At 39.6% G+C, this 16310-nt stretch overlaps 1 protein-coding gene across 1 annotated transcript in view; it reads right to left on the minus strand.

The window, feature by feature from the left end:
- Positions 1-16310, minus strand: part of LOC117371367 (slit homolog 1 protein-like) — a 53051-nt gene that overhangs the window by 26329 nt on the left and 10412 nt on the right. Inside the window, exons 2-8 of the mRNA XM_033967033.2 lie at positions 13052-13123; positions 11181-11252; positions 11022-11093; positions 3411-3482; positions 2754-2825; positions 2617-2688; positions 1824-1987 (exon numbers count right to left, since the gene is read on the minus strand). Of these exons, the coding sequence (XP_033822924.2) occupies positions 1824-1987; positions 2617-2688; positions 2754-2825; positions 3411-3482; positions 11022-11093; positions 11181-11252; positions 13052-13123 (596 nt within the window). The remainder of the gene's footprint in view (positions 1-1823; positions 1988-2616; positions 2689-2753; positions 2826-3410; positions 3483-11021; positions 11094-11180; positions 11253-13051; positions 13124-16310) is intronic.

Consider the following 16310-nt stretch of genomic DNA (forward strand, 5'->3'; position numbering starts at 1 on the left):
ACTTGGATGCACTGTTCCCTCTAAACTGCGCGCGTGCGCAATTGCGCACTGCTGACACGGTCTCCGCGCACAGAAAATCTGTGCTGCGCACAAAAAAATCGAACGAGAGTTGAAAATAAAATAAACACACAACAATTCATTCTGCGCTATTTTTCAATGTGAGTCAGTGAGTGTGACCGGGGACGAGCTCCTCCAGACAATTATGTGATTCACATACGTATTTGCGCAGCTTATCAACGTCATTAACAGGCTCCTCATGTCTCGCTCCCAGAGGTTTAGCCGATGTGGCCGATGTGGAGTGAAAACTCGCTAATGATGCTAATGATGCTAATGATGCTAATGATGCTAATGATGCTAATGATGCTAAGTGTTTATCCCCTTAACGTTCCGACGGCCCGCGCTCTGGCGCACTGTTTTGCAGCAGTTTTGCGTTTTAAACATGACGAAACGGACAAAACAAAGGAAGTACTTGACCGAGGACACTATGGATGTTTGTACAAGTTAAACTAGAGGCATCTCGGACCTGGAGCGGTTCGTGGAACCGAGTGAAGATCTCATGATGGACTCAGGAGCAGAGGACCTGATGTGCTGATGGACTGGATGCTGTTCCTGATCGGTAAGCGTGGTTTATTCTGCTATTGACTTAATTGTGGGTCAAATGTGTATTATGTGTAATCATTAGCATTAGTTAATGCCAATCTGCGCCCCCCCCGACCACCACCAATCATCTCACACACACTTGGGTGAAGTGTCTTGCCTAAGGACACAATGACAGAAGTTGGTCCGAGCGGGACTCGATCCTCCAACCTCTGTCACAGAATGACTGTCACATGTCCAGTGTGTTCTTAGTTTCCAGTGTGTGTGTGTTTACATTTTGAAGTGTGTGTGTTTGTTCACTGTTTGCAGTGTGTGGTTTGTAAATATATATTTATTTTGACCCATACCACTTGTTTTGACTATATTTTATATACAAATACACATTTTATATTGTGTTTTGATATGATATATAAATGTACAGTAATAGAGCAGCTGTGCAGATACAGATTCCTCTCAGTGTGTATCGGTCATTGACTGTCACTAGTTTGAGTTGTAAAAATCAAATGATCGTGTCATATACTGAAAAAGAGTTACTGGACTGTCTCCCAGACACAGTAGGACAATCTCACTCAGTGCACAGCAAAAGCTTCACACAATGGCTTATACTCATAATACAAGTCAGAGCTTTATCATAAAAATGTTAAGTGTGTTTTCAGCATTGGAGTTTACAGTTGTCTTGGTTTGGTTGGAAGCTGATGTTTTGCCATAGTTAAAAATAAATATTTCTACTTCCAATAGCATTAACATACTACACAGGTCATGAGCTAGATTTTTGTCATTTTCATTGTATAAGTGCCTAAAGCACTTAATTAAAATTCTTATAACAGAAATGTAAATGTGGTAATTTGATTCCTTTAATAAACCATTTAACTTGGATGGATGTGATGCAGCATGACCACAGTGCGCACGTCTGATGTCGCTCACAGTGGTCCATGGGACACTCAGGGAGTTTGTGTGTTTGCTCAGACTCGTGAAAAATTAGAGGGAACATTGCTTGGATGCTTCACAGTATTTCACTAAACTTATCTATCACAATTTGGACACCACCAGACCATGTTACAGGTCGGATCTGTGGTGAGGCAAGCCCGCTCACAATAAAAGAAATATTGTATAAAGTGGGTTTTGGAAACAGCTTTGTGTTTATAGAACTTATTTACTGCATTTGTTTTACATTTTGTGGATAAGGTGAACACATTTAATCCATGGATCTTTTAAAATAACTGTACCAGAGCAGGCGAAGTCACTCTTTCGTAGCTCGGCCAGGTTGAGCCCCCTCAGGACAGGAGGGGAACTGCATTGAGTGAACAGACCCAGGGCAGGTCTCTGTCGTAACCATGGAGACAGCCAGGCCATGTGACAGTCGCAGCGCAGAGAGTTGGAGTGGAGGCGGCTAGGGAAATTGTTATTGTTAATATTACTTTTATCATCACATATACTACTACTTACTGACTGGCACATTTTTTATGTCTTACAGTAGCTCAGAGTATTCAAGTTAATTTGTTTGACATAACATCCTTCCTTGTAACAGATGGTAGCTAGACATGCTACTTTTTACTACTTACTTACTACTACAATGACTCAGAGTATTACTAAAGCTACTACTACTACAACTGCAACTACTAAACCTACTACTACTACTATAGAAATTAGAACTTAGAACATTGTGATGTGTTTGCAATATTTCCCCCCAATATCAAAAGTGCACTGTGTATTTTTTTTCTAGTGGAGGGTGCACCACCTGCTCGTCAATATAGAGACGTTAATGCTTTACATAGAATGTTCCACAGAATGGCTTTAAACTAATCTTACTTGGATTTATTTCATTTCAAGTGTTTTGTTTTTATTGCCAAATGATGAGGTCAGAACCTAAAACATTTGGTATCACCTGTTGGTCTTCATGTAGAAAAAAATGAATGCCATACTGTGGAGCATTCCAGGCAAAGAAATAAAACTCAGAGAGAGACAAGCAGGTAATGGAGCCTCGACAGGAGATGTTGATTTTTTTTTAAAAAGCCTCACAAAGTGCGCAGTTTGGGCATGTGGTTGAAGCTGGACACAGGGATTGTGGTGATGTTGTTGTTGTTCAGAGTCCTGGAGAGAAAAGGTAGAAATAAATATAAAATAGGATTTTTTTTAACTTAAAAAATAGTACTCACAGCACTTCCAGGGACCGCAGAGCTCTGAAGGCTCCCTCCTCAATGCAGCTGATGTGGTTCTTATCCAACTGACTGGAAACAAGACAAACCATATTTAATGCATGTAATAGTATACATGTTCAGTGATTCACAAGGACACAAGAAGTAAGTTTGCCCCCCACTGATTGTTTTAAGAATTTTGCTTGCTAAAATTGGTTCTTTCTCAGTTGGAAACTTAGGGTACGTTCACACTTTCACATTCACCACATCAAAACTGAGACTAAACTAGGACTAAACCTGGAAATAAACCTGGACTGGACAAGAACTACAAGGACTAGAACAGGATCAAACCAGGTCCACATCAGGACTAAAATGGGCACCAGTTTAAGACCCAGTAATGAAGTGTGAATGTATCCTTTAGTTACTATCCTTTCATATTTAAGTTAATGAAGCTGTCTATATTTAGAAAGAGAGAGAGAATAATTACACGTCCCTGTGTAAAATATATAGAATAGCTTATTAGATTAAGTCTGTCCATTGGTGTCATCATTATTTAGAACAGTCATAGTTTTTTGGATAGATATGTCCTGCTGCATATGTGCTGCTCTACCACTGAGCCACAGAGATAGTGTTATGGCAGTGGGAGGTTCAGTGTGTGAACAGTAGAGAGGCACTCACAGGTTTTTGAGGTCAGTGGCTCCTCTGAACGCTCTCCTGGGAATGGCCTGGATCATGTTTTCACTCAAGTCTCTGTAAGTGCACACAGATACACACAAGAAGGGTTAAGATACAAACAGAGAGGGTGGACGGGGACTGAAATATGTGACCGCTCATGTGCATTTAGTGGGAACACTGTCATGACATTCCATATAAATACACAGTAAAAATAAAATATGATAACATAGACCTGCATTATCTCACAGTGAAGAAAATCAGTTGTCTCGGCAGCTCAAAATACGCAATAAACTAGGCACACTTTATTGTTCACATAGGAAAATGCATCCTCCACATTTGATTTGACCCATTCTTCACTGTCGCTGGGGCAGCCTGCCAGGAACAGAGCTAGACTTGGTTAGGACTACCTCGAGTGCCCATTTCACACACCAGACTCTTGCTCAGGAGCACAACAATAACACACTAATTGGTAAGGGAGTTCTGTGGCCAACTTTTAATCAAATGAGATACTTCTGCCTACAAACAGTTTACAGAAATCTAAATGCCACTATGTGTATTGTATATGGTAACTACCGGTAATTTATTTAGTATATGTTCAATTCAACCACTGAATCACATTGTGCTAAAACAATACTTGGCCCTGTGGTGTCACCAGTGTGTCTCCAGCATGACGAACTGTGGAAAATTCCAGGCACAGCGATCTCCATGGAGGCCAGAAGAAGTTACATAGTAAAACTTTAAACTCTCTAGGCTGTTCTTCCACAGTCTGAATTTTCATGACATGATTGTACAAATTGGAGCATCCTCTAAAACTACTTTATGTCACCTGTATCCTATTCTATCCTATAGCCTGTACCCTATTAGCTTCTATACAGTCCACAGTGAATGTAAGTGCCAGACAGTAATGAGTAGGCCATGTCTCCAGAGGCTCCATGCACATCATTAAATCTGGACTTATCTGTTTTATCTGAGGCTAAATGTGCTGTTTCCTTCCTTTGAATCTACAGGGACGAGATTAGCTAATTCACCAAGTGCACCGGACTACAGCAGGGGCAGCATCGGGTCTCGTTTTGGTTTTAGTCACATTTTAGACTTGTTTGGGTCTGTGAAAAAGGTCAAAATAAAAATGAACGCACTTTAATAAGTCACCTTTTTGCTCCTATAGTGGAATTCAACAAAGATCCAAGTTCACCAATCCTCTAGGAACTTTTAATTGTACAAGTCTTAAATCCATGGGTTTCAAGTGAGGACAATTTACACAGGAATCAAAATGTTCCACATCTTTAAGACTCTTTAAGATCAGGAAATATTAATGTCACTGAAACCTATGTGTAGTGACTTTGAGCCTTTGTCGCTTAAAGAGGAGTCCAGGTCCAGTACCTTTGTCTGACCTGCTGCTGTTTGTAAGAAATAGACTAGACTAGTGCATTTTCTGGTGGTTTAATCGAACAGTGGCTCAAGCAGGTTGCACATACAGATGGTGAATTGTAGGCCTACACAAAAATAGTACGGTACCAAGCAAAAAATGAAGCGGTCAACGAAAAATACAGCTACCCGGTGCCTTTGAATGTACCGGCACGTCACCTTGCCCACATGAACCCCGCCCCTCACGCATTGCCATAGCAACCAAAAACACCCATATGGCTCCTACACTATGAATAAGAATTTTTCAGCCACTCAAAATAGTTTCACAATTCCATGCATTTACTCCTTTCACGTGGTGTTAAGATAATTCTGGATGGGAGTGAGCAATTAGGGTAGAGTCTTCCCCAAGAACACAATACACATTTTTTTCTGTCCTATTGTCTCCTGGATTACTGTTTCTGTTGATAGTTTTAAACTTGACACATAAATCCACTTGTTGTTGTTTGGTACAGATATGTGTGGTAATAAGTACACAACATAACAAGAGAAAAGTCTATAGTCTACTCCTAAACTAACACAGGACAAGGAGGAGTACACATGTAGATCATTAACAAAAACTGCAGGACAATAATCATTACTCAAATGTGCATGAATCACTCTAAATAGGTCTATAACTTGGAGTGAGGTAATGATGAGAGCATTATAACACGATTAAAAGCTCTTAAAAGTCCATTATGCATAACATGTCTTCAGAAATGAACAATAAGCCAATGCGAGATAGGTGCTCAAATTCAAAGGTTAACCATGACTCACTCCTTTCACTTCTACTTTACCCAAATCCAAACACAATCTCCTTTCTCTCAAAAATTAAAAATGCCTTTGCTTCTCTTTGGTCGCCATGTTTCTGGTCGCCGTGGGATACAGTAGAAGTTTTAGATGGAGAGCTCTGGTTGGTCACAGCTGGACCTAAGTCTTTAGCCTCTTTCTGAGTTTAGCTGTGAGAAAAGTAAACCTTCCCAGTATTCTGAATGTCTCTTTTGGACAGTTCTTGTGTTTGTAGAAAAGGGTCAAATGTTGGGGAAACTTTCAGATTAAACACAAATGAAAAAAGTCTATGGGGATGTGCAGACGGAGTGACTGAGTTTTAAATGGACAGTGTCTCGAGATAATCAACAAAAAAATGAGAAGAAAGAAAGATGAATCAGTATAATGCAGATTTGAGACCAGAAATGGCACTCAACACATGTTAAAGCAGACATATTGTGCAAAATGTACCTTTCAGAGTGTTTAACCAGGTTGTAGCTGTTTCCTCTTTCAAAGTTGAATTTGGAGTGATTCGTGCATGTTTCAGCAATATTTAATCGTTTACTTTCAAGACACCATATTACTGATCAACCCCTGTTTTCACCACCACTGGTACATGCCCACTGCTCTCTACTCACTTCATTCTCCAATTTTATTTTCTTAATCAGTGATATGCACAGGATTGTTCAGTGTTACGTAGTCATTTTGGTACAAATGAAAAAAAAATAATTCACTGCTCGCTGGTGTGATCTGTAGCTAGCCATAAGAGGGGCCGACAGTTACATGGATCTTTGTTGTGATGACGTTAACGGCGACATTAGCTCCCATTGGGCATCGCAGTTTTCCAACATGGAAGTCAGCAAACTTGTTTATTTTATTAAGTCGTTGTAAATGAATATAGTGATTTAAAATGTGCAAATTATGATATAACCATATAGCAGACACAAACACAATACGTCTGCTTTATAGACACAGTATAATGACACAAGGCACTTCAAAACAACTTTATGTTTATGACAATAATGTACTTGTACACTGCAACAAAGTAACACCTGCAAGACTAAATGGCTTCAATTCAGATTATAAAATGTGTAGTATCTACTATGGCTGCAAGCACTAATCTGAAAAATGGTTACTTGAATTCGTACAATGGCATTTTGATCGTTGCTATGGTTATCTGGAATATGCAGACTAAACCACTTGACCTTTGATAGCAAAGACAATAATGATATTACTTCCAAATGTCAAAAAACAGTTCAAATAGTTGTTAGTTACAGCCAAAATGTCCTCGATCAATCACACATTTGATTTGTGAAGAAGCTGCAGAGTGAGAGGAAATTTCTTTATGAAACACAGCACAAATAAGCCTAGTTGTTATTTATTTTTATATAATTAGACAATATCCTTATTACTAGACACTCTTGATGGTTGGCAGGTTTGAAGAGGATGAACAAGTAAACTACAGGGATGTCTCTGTGACCTCAGGGAGAATTCATGACCTCAGTGACCCTGAGCTTTGTGTGGTTTACAGACTTCCCTGCTGAGTGTGTTTTGTTCTGTTTACAGTGAAACACCAGCAAATAGTACAACACACGTGTAAAACCAAGCAACCAAAGTGACTACACCTCAAACTAACTAGGCCGATGAACGCAATATTGAAATTTTGTGTCACAATTATCAAGGCCAAAATCAGTGCTATTAACAATAATATCACAATTATTATGTTTTTTCAGATAGATTGCCACAATATTTTATATATATTTTCATAAGGATAATGCCCGCAAAATATACACTTAATTATTGCCAATACCACTAGCCTATACTGAAAAAATGATTCCCTTTCAAAGCCCATTTAAAAATGCACCTCTTCAGACAGGAGACCTGAACTGTTTGTCCTGTGTCCTCCTGTCTCCTCTGTAGCTTTTATAGTTTTTGCCTTGTATCTTTGTGATTTGATTGTTTTTCACTTGAACCTTGAGAGTCCTGAAAGATGCCATTAGATAAAATGTATCATCATCATGATTGTCGTTGATTCAAATTCACAGATTGGCAATAACTCTTTATAGACATATTTATTGTGTTTATAGAACAGACCTGTCGTCTCACTGACATTGTGTTTTTGTGTTGTTGTTTTTTTGCAGTAATAATTGGTCTGTTCTCAGCAGGTTTTTGGATGATAGTATCTGCAAATATGTCCAGTTTTTCTCTCTCTGCTCTAGTGTCCTGCAGGGAAAACACACACACATGCATGCACGCGCGCGTGCACGCGCACACATACACACGCACGCACACACCCACACACACACACACACACCATCTCTGTCTCCGCTCTCCTTCGCCTATCTTTGCTGTCTCTACTTACTGTATCTCTCTCCCCCTTCTCTCTTCCCTTTCCCTTCATTCCCCTCCATCTGTCTCTCCCATCTCTCTCTTTCTCCCCCTCTTCTCTCCCCCTTTCCTCTCTCTCTCTCTCTCCCTCTCATCTCCTTTAATCACTCTTCCTCCCTATTCCTTCATCACTCGCCTCCCTCTTCACGTCTGTCTCTTCCAAACCTCTTTACACCTCTCACTCTCCTCTCTTCTCTCCTCTTCCTTCTTTCTCTCTATCCCTTCCATGTTCCTTCTCTTCTCTCTTTTCCCTTCCATCAATCCCCTCCCTCATCTTCTCCAAAACCTCTTTACACCTTCAGTCTCTTGTCTCTACCTTCACCTTTCCTCTCTCCCTCCCTCATACACCTCTTTTCTCTCTCTCTCCCTCCCTTCTTTCCAAATCTCCTCACACCCCTCAGCCCTTTCTCTCACACCTCTTTATACAAATCAATCTCTCCACTCTCTGTCTTTCTCTCCCCCTCTCCTACACCTTTCAGTCTCTTCTCCCTCTCACCCTCTTTCTTCCAAACCACTTTAGACCCCTCAGTGTCATCTCTCTCTCCCTTCACTCTCTTCTTTCTTTCATCTGCCCAGCTCCCTCTTGACACCCCACTCTCTTTCTCCCCTTTCTTTCTTGCACCCCTTTCCTCTTTCTCCCCCCAGCTCTCTCTTACCCCTCTCTCTTCCTCTTCCTTTCCCCCCTCTCTTACCCCTCTTACTTCCCCGCCCTTTCTCCCTTCTTCCCACTTTTCCTTCCCTTTCCTTTCCCCTCTCTCTCTCCCACCATATCTCCCCTCCCTCCCCCATCTGCCTCCTCCCTCTCTCCTCCCCCTCTTCACACCCCTCCATCTCAGTGCCACTGTCACGTCCCGCTGCATCATTTTCCATTCTCAGGTTTTGGTGAAAGTCATTTGTGAGGCTCCCGCAGAGAGAAAGCATCGCTCTGAGACAAACACTAAATCAGCAGCAAATTCAGACAACAATATCACACACTCTGTATCTCTCTGTTTTTACTATCCACAGCTTTTTGAATTATTTATACCAGATACTTGAAGATGAAGATCCAGCGCATGTATCACTCAGCTCTACAACACAACCATTGTTTCGTACATACTGTATATTTTGGGTTCAGATTTTGTTTCAAGCCCTAGTTTTGTCCTCCTGATAGAGAAGTGCAATTAACTGAAATGTGAATCTGAACGGTCTGCACCCAAGTAAGTGAATTTTTCTGTTAAATATCACTGATTAAAAGTATGCATTGTTTATGTTGAGGAAATTAAAACTGAAAGCTGTTTTATTTGGCCCAAACAAAATAACCTGTGTTGGAGCTTTGAGGCTGACAGCTGAAAAAAAAAAAAAAAAACAGCAGTCTAGCTTTAATTTAGACTTGATTATGTCCTGGTTTACACATATTAGTCCTGATATTGTCCTTAATGCTTATGCATGAGTCCTGGTTTAGGCCTGGTTGAGTTCTGGTTCAGACCTGGATTATGTTCTATATGTCAATGTTTTAAGTCCCTCTCCTCTCAGTGCTCCTCCTGTTGCACGCTGGCCCTGATTTAGACATATTAATCATGATATAGTCCTGGTTTTAGTCCTGGTTTAGACCTGATAGGTCCTGGTTTTGTCCTGGTTGAGTTCTGGTTCAGACCTGGATTGTCTTCTACATGTCAATGTTTACAGCCCCTCTCCTACTGCAGTCTGGCCCCGATTTAGAGATTTTAATCCTAATATAGTCCTAGTTTTAGTCCTAGTTTAGTCCTAGTTTAGTCCTTGTTTAGTCCTTGTTTAGTCCTTGTTTAGTCCTTGTTTAGTCCTTGTTTAGTCCTGGTTTAGTCCTTGTTTAGTCCTGGTTTAGTCCTGGTTTAGTTCTGGTTTAGTCCTGGTTTAGTCCTGGTTTAGTCCTGGTTTAGTCCTGGTTTAGTCCTGGTTTAGTCCTTGTTTTGTCCTTGTTTAGCCCTGGTTTAGTCCTGGTTGAGTTCTGGTCCAAACCTGGATTACCTTCTATATTTCAATGTTTAAATTCCCTCTCCTCTCAATGCTCCTCCTGCTGCAGCCCGGCCCTGAACAAAAGCTCTTTTTACAGTGAAATAAAAGCTCCGCTGGGACTGGCTCAAAGCGCTCAGAGTCTGTGGGATCGGCTCCACTGTCTGCTCCGCTCCAGGCAAAATCAACTCACCTCCAGCTTCAGAGCACACTCTCAATGACATCTATATTACTTCTATATACAAAAACCTGCCTACAGTCCGGTGCCATAGTGTTACGGGGGGAATATAGGTCTAATAAGATAAAGTGGGTACGTTTATGGTCAAAAATAAAATCTCATAATTGGAAAAATCTGAAATAAAAAACAATAATTTGACTTTTGGCGCGTGTTGCATAAAGGAAATCTGAACATCAAAAACACCTGTCAGTTAGTGGATTGTAAAAGTAACTGGTGTATTTGGAAAACAAAGTACTGCAGAAATCAGATAATGATCCTTTTTGTGTGTATGTAAATATAGCCACTGTCAAACAAACTTATACCCAAACTACGTCTTAATTTAGCCTGGTTATCCTGATTTAGTTAAAGCTGCTGTGCCATTTTAAAAATGTGACAAACAACAAGTTCATTTTAATCTTAAATTTGTAGTGCCCTAAACTTATTCCTCAACACGTTTCAAAAATAATTCTGTGAACACGAAAATGATTCTACGAACACGATGCTACTTATTACTGTGCTTGTAATTGTAATTGAAACATGTAACAGATCCATAGTGACAGCTCGGTGCAGTTAATTGGGTTCCTAAAATGAAATAAACTGCATATAATTGTCTAATTATTCATTTCATCTTCATCTTGTAATAGGGACTTAATTTAATGCAACAATATGGACAAAAATCTGATACAGTCCCTTTAAGTTAATTTCATTTTGTTAATGTTTAAAGGGGCAGTAGTATGTCTATTTATTCGCCCAAACGTTTTAAACTTGAATCTTTCACTTCACCAACATGATCCACTTTAGTTTTTCATTGAACCAGCAAACTAAGAGCACATGCACATACATTTGAATAATAATACTGATCAGTTACTCACAGTCTGGACAGGGCTTCATTCTTCTGAAACAGCAGCTCGGGGATTTGAGTCAGACGATTCCTGTTTATTCGACTGGAAAAGGGTAAAATAAAGTTAAACAGTGTAATAAATAAAGATAAAGATGATATAAACATTGCAGTGTTAATAACAGGCACTCACAGTCTCTCCAGCTCTTTCAGATCGTCAAAGGCCCCTCTCTCCACATTTGTGATCTGGTTCTCCATCAAATGTCTACAACACAGAATGAATACACAAGTTAAGGTGCCACTTTATTAACTAACTACAACTTAAATGGCCTGGATATAGACTTACTTAAAGATCTTGTATTACAAATAATGGATTCTTGTGAGCTTTAACCCATGTTATAATACTGTTACCACCTCAAAAACATACATGGAGTTGTATTGTGTTATGTTGCAATCACACATGTTCGAGTAACCCTTTATTATTAGTCTGTCACATCTCCAAAGCTCAAAATGCTCTGTTCCATCTTGTGATGTCATGAAGTGGCAGTTTTCAAGTTAACAGCTCCTTTTATCTTTTGTTCAGTAGAGATTAGCAATTCAAGGGATGAAATTATCCAAATGATTCTAATGAAGGTGTATGCCGTTTAAAAGCACAGTGGAGCAATTCCTGTATTACCACATGACATCACAAGGTGGAACAGAGTGTTTTCTGTTTGAGAGAAGAACTCAGCCTAAAGTGTTATCCCGGTTAAATGTAGTAACATTGTCATTTTCCATTGTATCCATTTTTTTCTTTTTTGCTTAGGAAACAGTGGTGCAATAGGACAGTGCGTGTTTAGCCTTGTGTGTATACTGCCATTGTGTCCTTTGGCAAGACACTAGGCTCATTTCAAAAGTATAGCATTACTTGATAACTGTTTTGTAACGGTTTAACAGGAAAATGGGCCCACAGTGTTATGTTAATGTCCAAAGACATGCTTGTAAATTCTATACTTCATTTATTTGTATTTATGGCAATTATTTAACAAACAAAAGTTATGTTTTTGATGACATTAACACATTTAACACAACAACATTTTTCATTTCATTGAATTCTTCATTTTTTGTGCTGCTTTATTCCTCATTGACAGACAAGCACTTACAGTCTTCAAGGAGTCCCCAATGGCCACTATTGTAACATAAAGCACATTTTCTGCACTTAATGAAAAGACTTGTCAGGGACATAGTAGCTAGGAGCAGTACATTAGCCCTGCCTGATCCGTTGCAGCTGCCATCATGTGAAATTAGCTCCACAATGAGGCGAGACTAAACCAGACACGATGCTGCGTCCCTCATCGCTAATTAAACTACATTAATCCAATTAGACCTAAGCACAAAGGCCCAGCTGAGAGACACACTCCAAGGAGCTGGGGAGGCTGTAGGCTAACGGTTGCTAACGCTAATCCCAGCTGCCAGATGTGATTAGCCTGTGTTTCCAGGTCAAAGGTCATGGTTAAACCTTGTCCCAGATGTATTATTAAAAGGATGTTCTGTAAGGCAATGAAGGCCAATAGGGCTGAGAAGCTGGATTCCTGGTACAAGCAACATCCATTAGGAGTAGTAGCAGTAGTGGTAGTAGTAGTATGAATACTATTCTATTGTTGTGTCCTTGGGCAAGACACTTACCCCAAATTGCCTGGGTGAATGAAGGCAGTGTGTAACTCCTCTCTATGTTCTTAGATTGCATGTCAATGTGAATTTGATATAACAGAAAAAATGATAAATACATGCATTCAGATCTACAACTTAAAGGTGCACTTTGCACTTTTCTGGTGGGGTTCTACCACCTGCTTGCCTCCACTGAGATGTTAATACTTAACCTAGAATAATCACAATATGGTAATACTATCTACTATCTACTATTTTTTTCATTCCAGATATACCTTGAAAAACATGCATTCTTACTGTGAGTGGGTTCACCTCTCCACAGACCTAACTTGTAACTTGACCTAGTGACAACACAAGCAGGTGGCGGACTCCTTCATAGAAGTTACGTAATGCACCTTTAACCTTGAAGTGACTTACAGCACTCTGAGATGTTTGAGTCCAGAGAAGTCAAACTTGGTGATGACTGTGAGGTTGTTCCCATTCAGATCCCTAAAAAACAGGAGCAGATGTTTAGTTGAAGTGAAATGTGCAATTTAAAGAACATTTTAGCACTGATAATAAATAATGAAATACAATCAGGAAGACGATTTACAGAAAGCCACTCACGATCTGTGAATCAAACCCTAGATCGTTTTGTTGCGAGTTAAAGTATTGCTTGTTGTGATTATTTGAGGCATTTAATAGAAGTATAAAGCCAAAGTTCACCTGTTGTGCTCAAGATGATGTTAAACACAGGTAAAACAAGGGTTATGGGTGGAGCTTTACCCAGTGACCTCATGGTGTGGTTTAATTGACAGCAGTGAAAAGGATGACGTCATGTTTCCCACGAGTCTCCCACGGCAACAGTTAAATGGACACCACCACCACAAACTCTACAACGTTTCCAAAAGTTAAAGTGAGGCAGTGTTAATGACATCTAACCTTTCTATACTTTTATGTCGAATGTCGATGACACTTTGTTTGCTTATTTTAAAAGTCCACTATGTAACTTATGTATATTGTTGTTATTACCTGGATTGTCTCAACATATAGCATTAAATGCTAAACTATAATCTGTCTCCTGACCGACACAGAACCAGATGGTTTTAGCAATAACACCCAAAAATGAATACGTGCACGTTAGAGAAGTTTAATTCTACACTGTGAAACATTCTAGGCAAAGCTATAACATCTCCATGGAGACAAGCAGGTGACAGACCCCCACCATAAAAGTTAGGCTCCATAGTGCATTTTCAGACTATTTTAAACATCAAATTCTAAATAATACATAATTTTAAATGCATTGGTTACTGATATTGTCCCAGCGTTCGGTCAAACGAGGTTCACAGATGTAAGTATAATTATTTTCATGTTTTTAAAGGTTGTCAAATAGGGATCTAATGATAAAGTATGACATGTGTACATATTAGAGTATTGAACAGGTCACAAAAAGGCCAAACTGACCATTAACTCCACAGAGAGAAAAACTCCACTAAAAATAAACCATTGATTTTCGTATTTCTCCCTCTGCACTGTCGCCGTGGAGATGTACAAACTGCGTGGATTATGTTTCAGATACTGTAAAAGGCGGATCGCGGTGACCTTGGGCTGTCCTAATATGTGTGTGAACCGGAGCCAGGGACACATCTGCAGACGCCATTGTTGTCTTTGTTACAGGTTTGAAAAAGTCCAGCCCAACACAAAGGACAGTCATTTGTTCATGTCTAATAGGGACAAAACCACCAGGAGTTTCCCCGGGCGACTTTGAGTTATAGATGACACCAAGGTAAGTTATTAATGGTGCACTGTGTAACTTTTCTGAAGATCTATGGTACTAAACTTATCTCCATGAATGCGAGTATTGTTTAGCTCTGAAGACACCTGTAATTGGATGAATTGAAGACAGATCAGTAGGTCTGTCACGATAATTGCTATATGGACTTAGGGTTCAATAAATGAGAGATGAAACAATTGTTTTGGGGGTAAATATTTATTGTGAGTGATATTTAATTGAACTTTTCTGTACTATGAAAAGGTTTGTTGCCTGTTAACTCTCATTTTTTTCAGTGATACATGTTCATTCATTTAATTTTTTCATTAATGTCTTTCTTTCTTTCAAGGAGATCAGTGAACACATGCATCCTGGGCACTTGACATTTCACATATTGTCCTTATTTAAACTTGAAAAGAAGCGGGAAGAATTGAAACAGGGACCTCATTGGTTACCTATGATTGTACTATGCTCATTGATTCTGCAGAAATCCGAGATGTTTTTCAGTCCCCTGTGATATTTTTTACTTTTTTTTTTTTCCAGGATGGACCGTGCCTGTTCCTGATTGGCTAATCCACCTGTCAATCACACCCATTTGAAAACTGTCTACGCTCACATCTTTGTAAAGTATTGAAGAAGTGTGTATTCTGGATCCCAGGCAACAAGATTTGAGCTGTAGAGGGTTGAATAAATAACTTCTATGACTCTTTAAGTATTCAATATATTATCATTTATCATCTTTATTTCGTACTTCAGAATGTACGAACATGTCAGGCAACTAGATCAGTTTGGGCCATATTATACAACATTCCAGGCAAAGCAACAATATCTTTATAACATGGAGAAAAGTTACATATTGCATCTTTAAGTGAAGTAATGCAAATAAGGCTCAATCAGACAAACCCTGATTGAAATAAGATAATTAGATCACTGAAAACCAAAGAACAATAAAACAGAACATTGTATAACCTTCTTGGTTCTTAGAGGAAGTTATAGTCTTTCTGTCTTTCACATTTCAAGTTCAAGTCTTTTCAGGGAATTAGCATCCATTAGTCTGTCAATCCTCCTCCCTCCGCTCCCCTCATTCTCTCCTTCTTCCCCTTCTCTACCCACCCAAGAGAACCATCTCATCTCATTCTCTCTCTCTCTTCTCCCTGTCTCTCTCTACTCCTCTTTTTCCCTCCACACCTCTCTCCCTCCCTCTCTCACCTCCGATCACTCTATCCTTCATTAGCCTCACCACCCCACTGTCTCTCCTCCCACTCCTCTCCCTCCTGTACCCTCCAAAGCTCCCTCTGTTGCAGGCTGTTTTGAAGAGCTTGTGGTTTTAATGAGCTGTTGTTTGTAAGAGTCACCACTCGAGCGCGGGACGACCCTTGACCTCTGCACATGGCACTAAACCAATTATCCACGCCTCGTCTCCGCAGCACAAAACTACAGGCCGGAGGAAGGAGGAAGAGACGCACTGGGACAGAAATGCTGCACTACAGCAACAAGAAGAAACAATTTTGGAAACACGTGACTCACTAAATACAAATCCTTATAGTTTTCCAGTAGTAAGGTAGTCTGTGTAGCAGGTATGTAAGCCTTATAATAATTAATGACACACGCACATCATTTATTTACATTTTTTTCATTTTAGACTACAATAATGATCTAAAACAAAAAGGACCACAGCTCTCCAGTTCAAAATTGCAGAGCTGATTGTGGTATGTCAACATAAACATCATCACAAGAAATCAATTCCCTTAGCAAACAGCTGTTGTTGTTTTGTTTTTTTTGTTTTTTCAATGATAATTACTATACTGACTTATCGTTCAGTATATGAAAGCTGGAACAAGCTGTAGAGCACTGAATAAGTCACTTCTATGTCTAAATATTGGTTGAGTCTGTTATTTATTGGTTGCAGCTCAGGCCTTTTAATGA

This window comes from Periophthalmus magnuspinnatus, chromosome 1 (assembly GCF_009829125.3).
Source record: "Periophthalmus magnuspinnatus isolate fPerMag1 chromosome 1, fPerMag1.2.pri, whole genome shotgun sequence".
Lineage (NCBI taxonomy): Eukaryota > Metazoa > Chordata > Actinopteri > Gobiiformes > Gobiidae > Periophthalmus > Periophthalmus magnuspinnatus.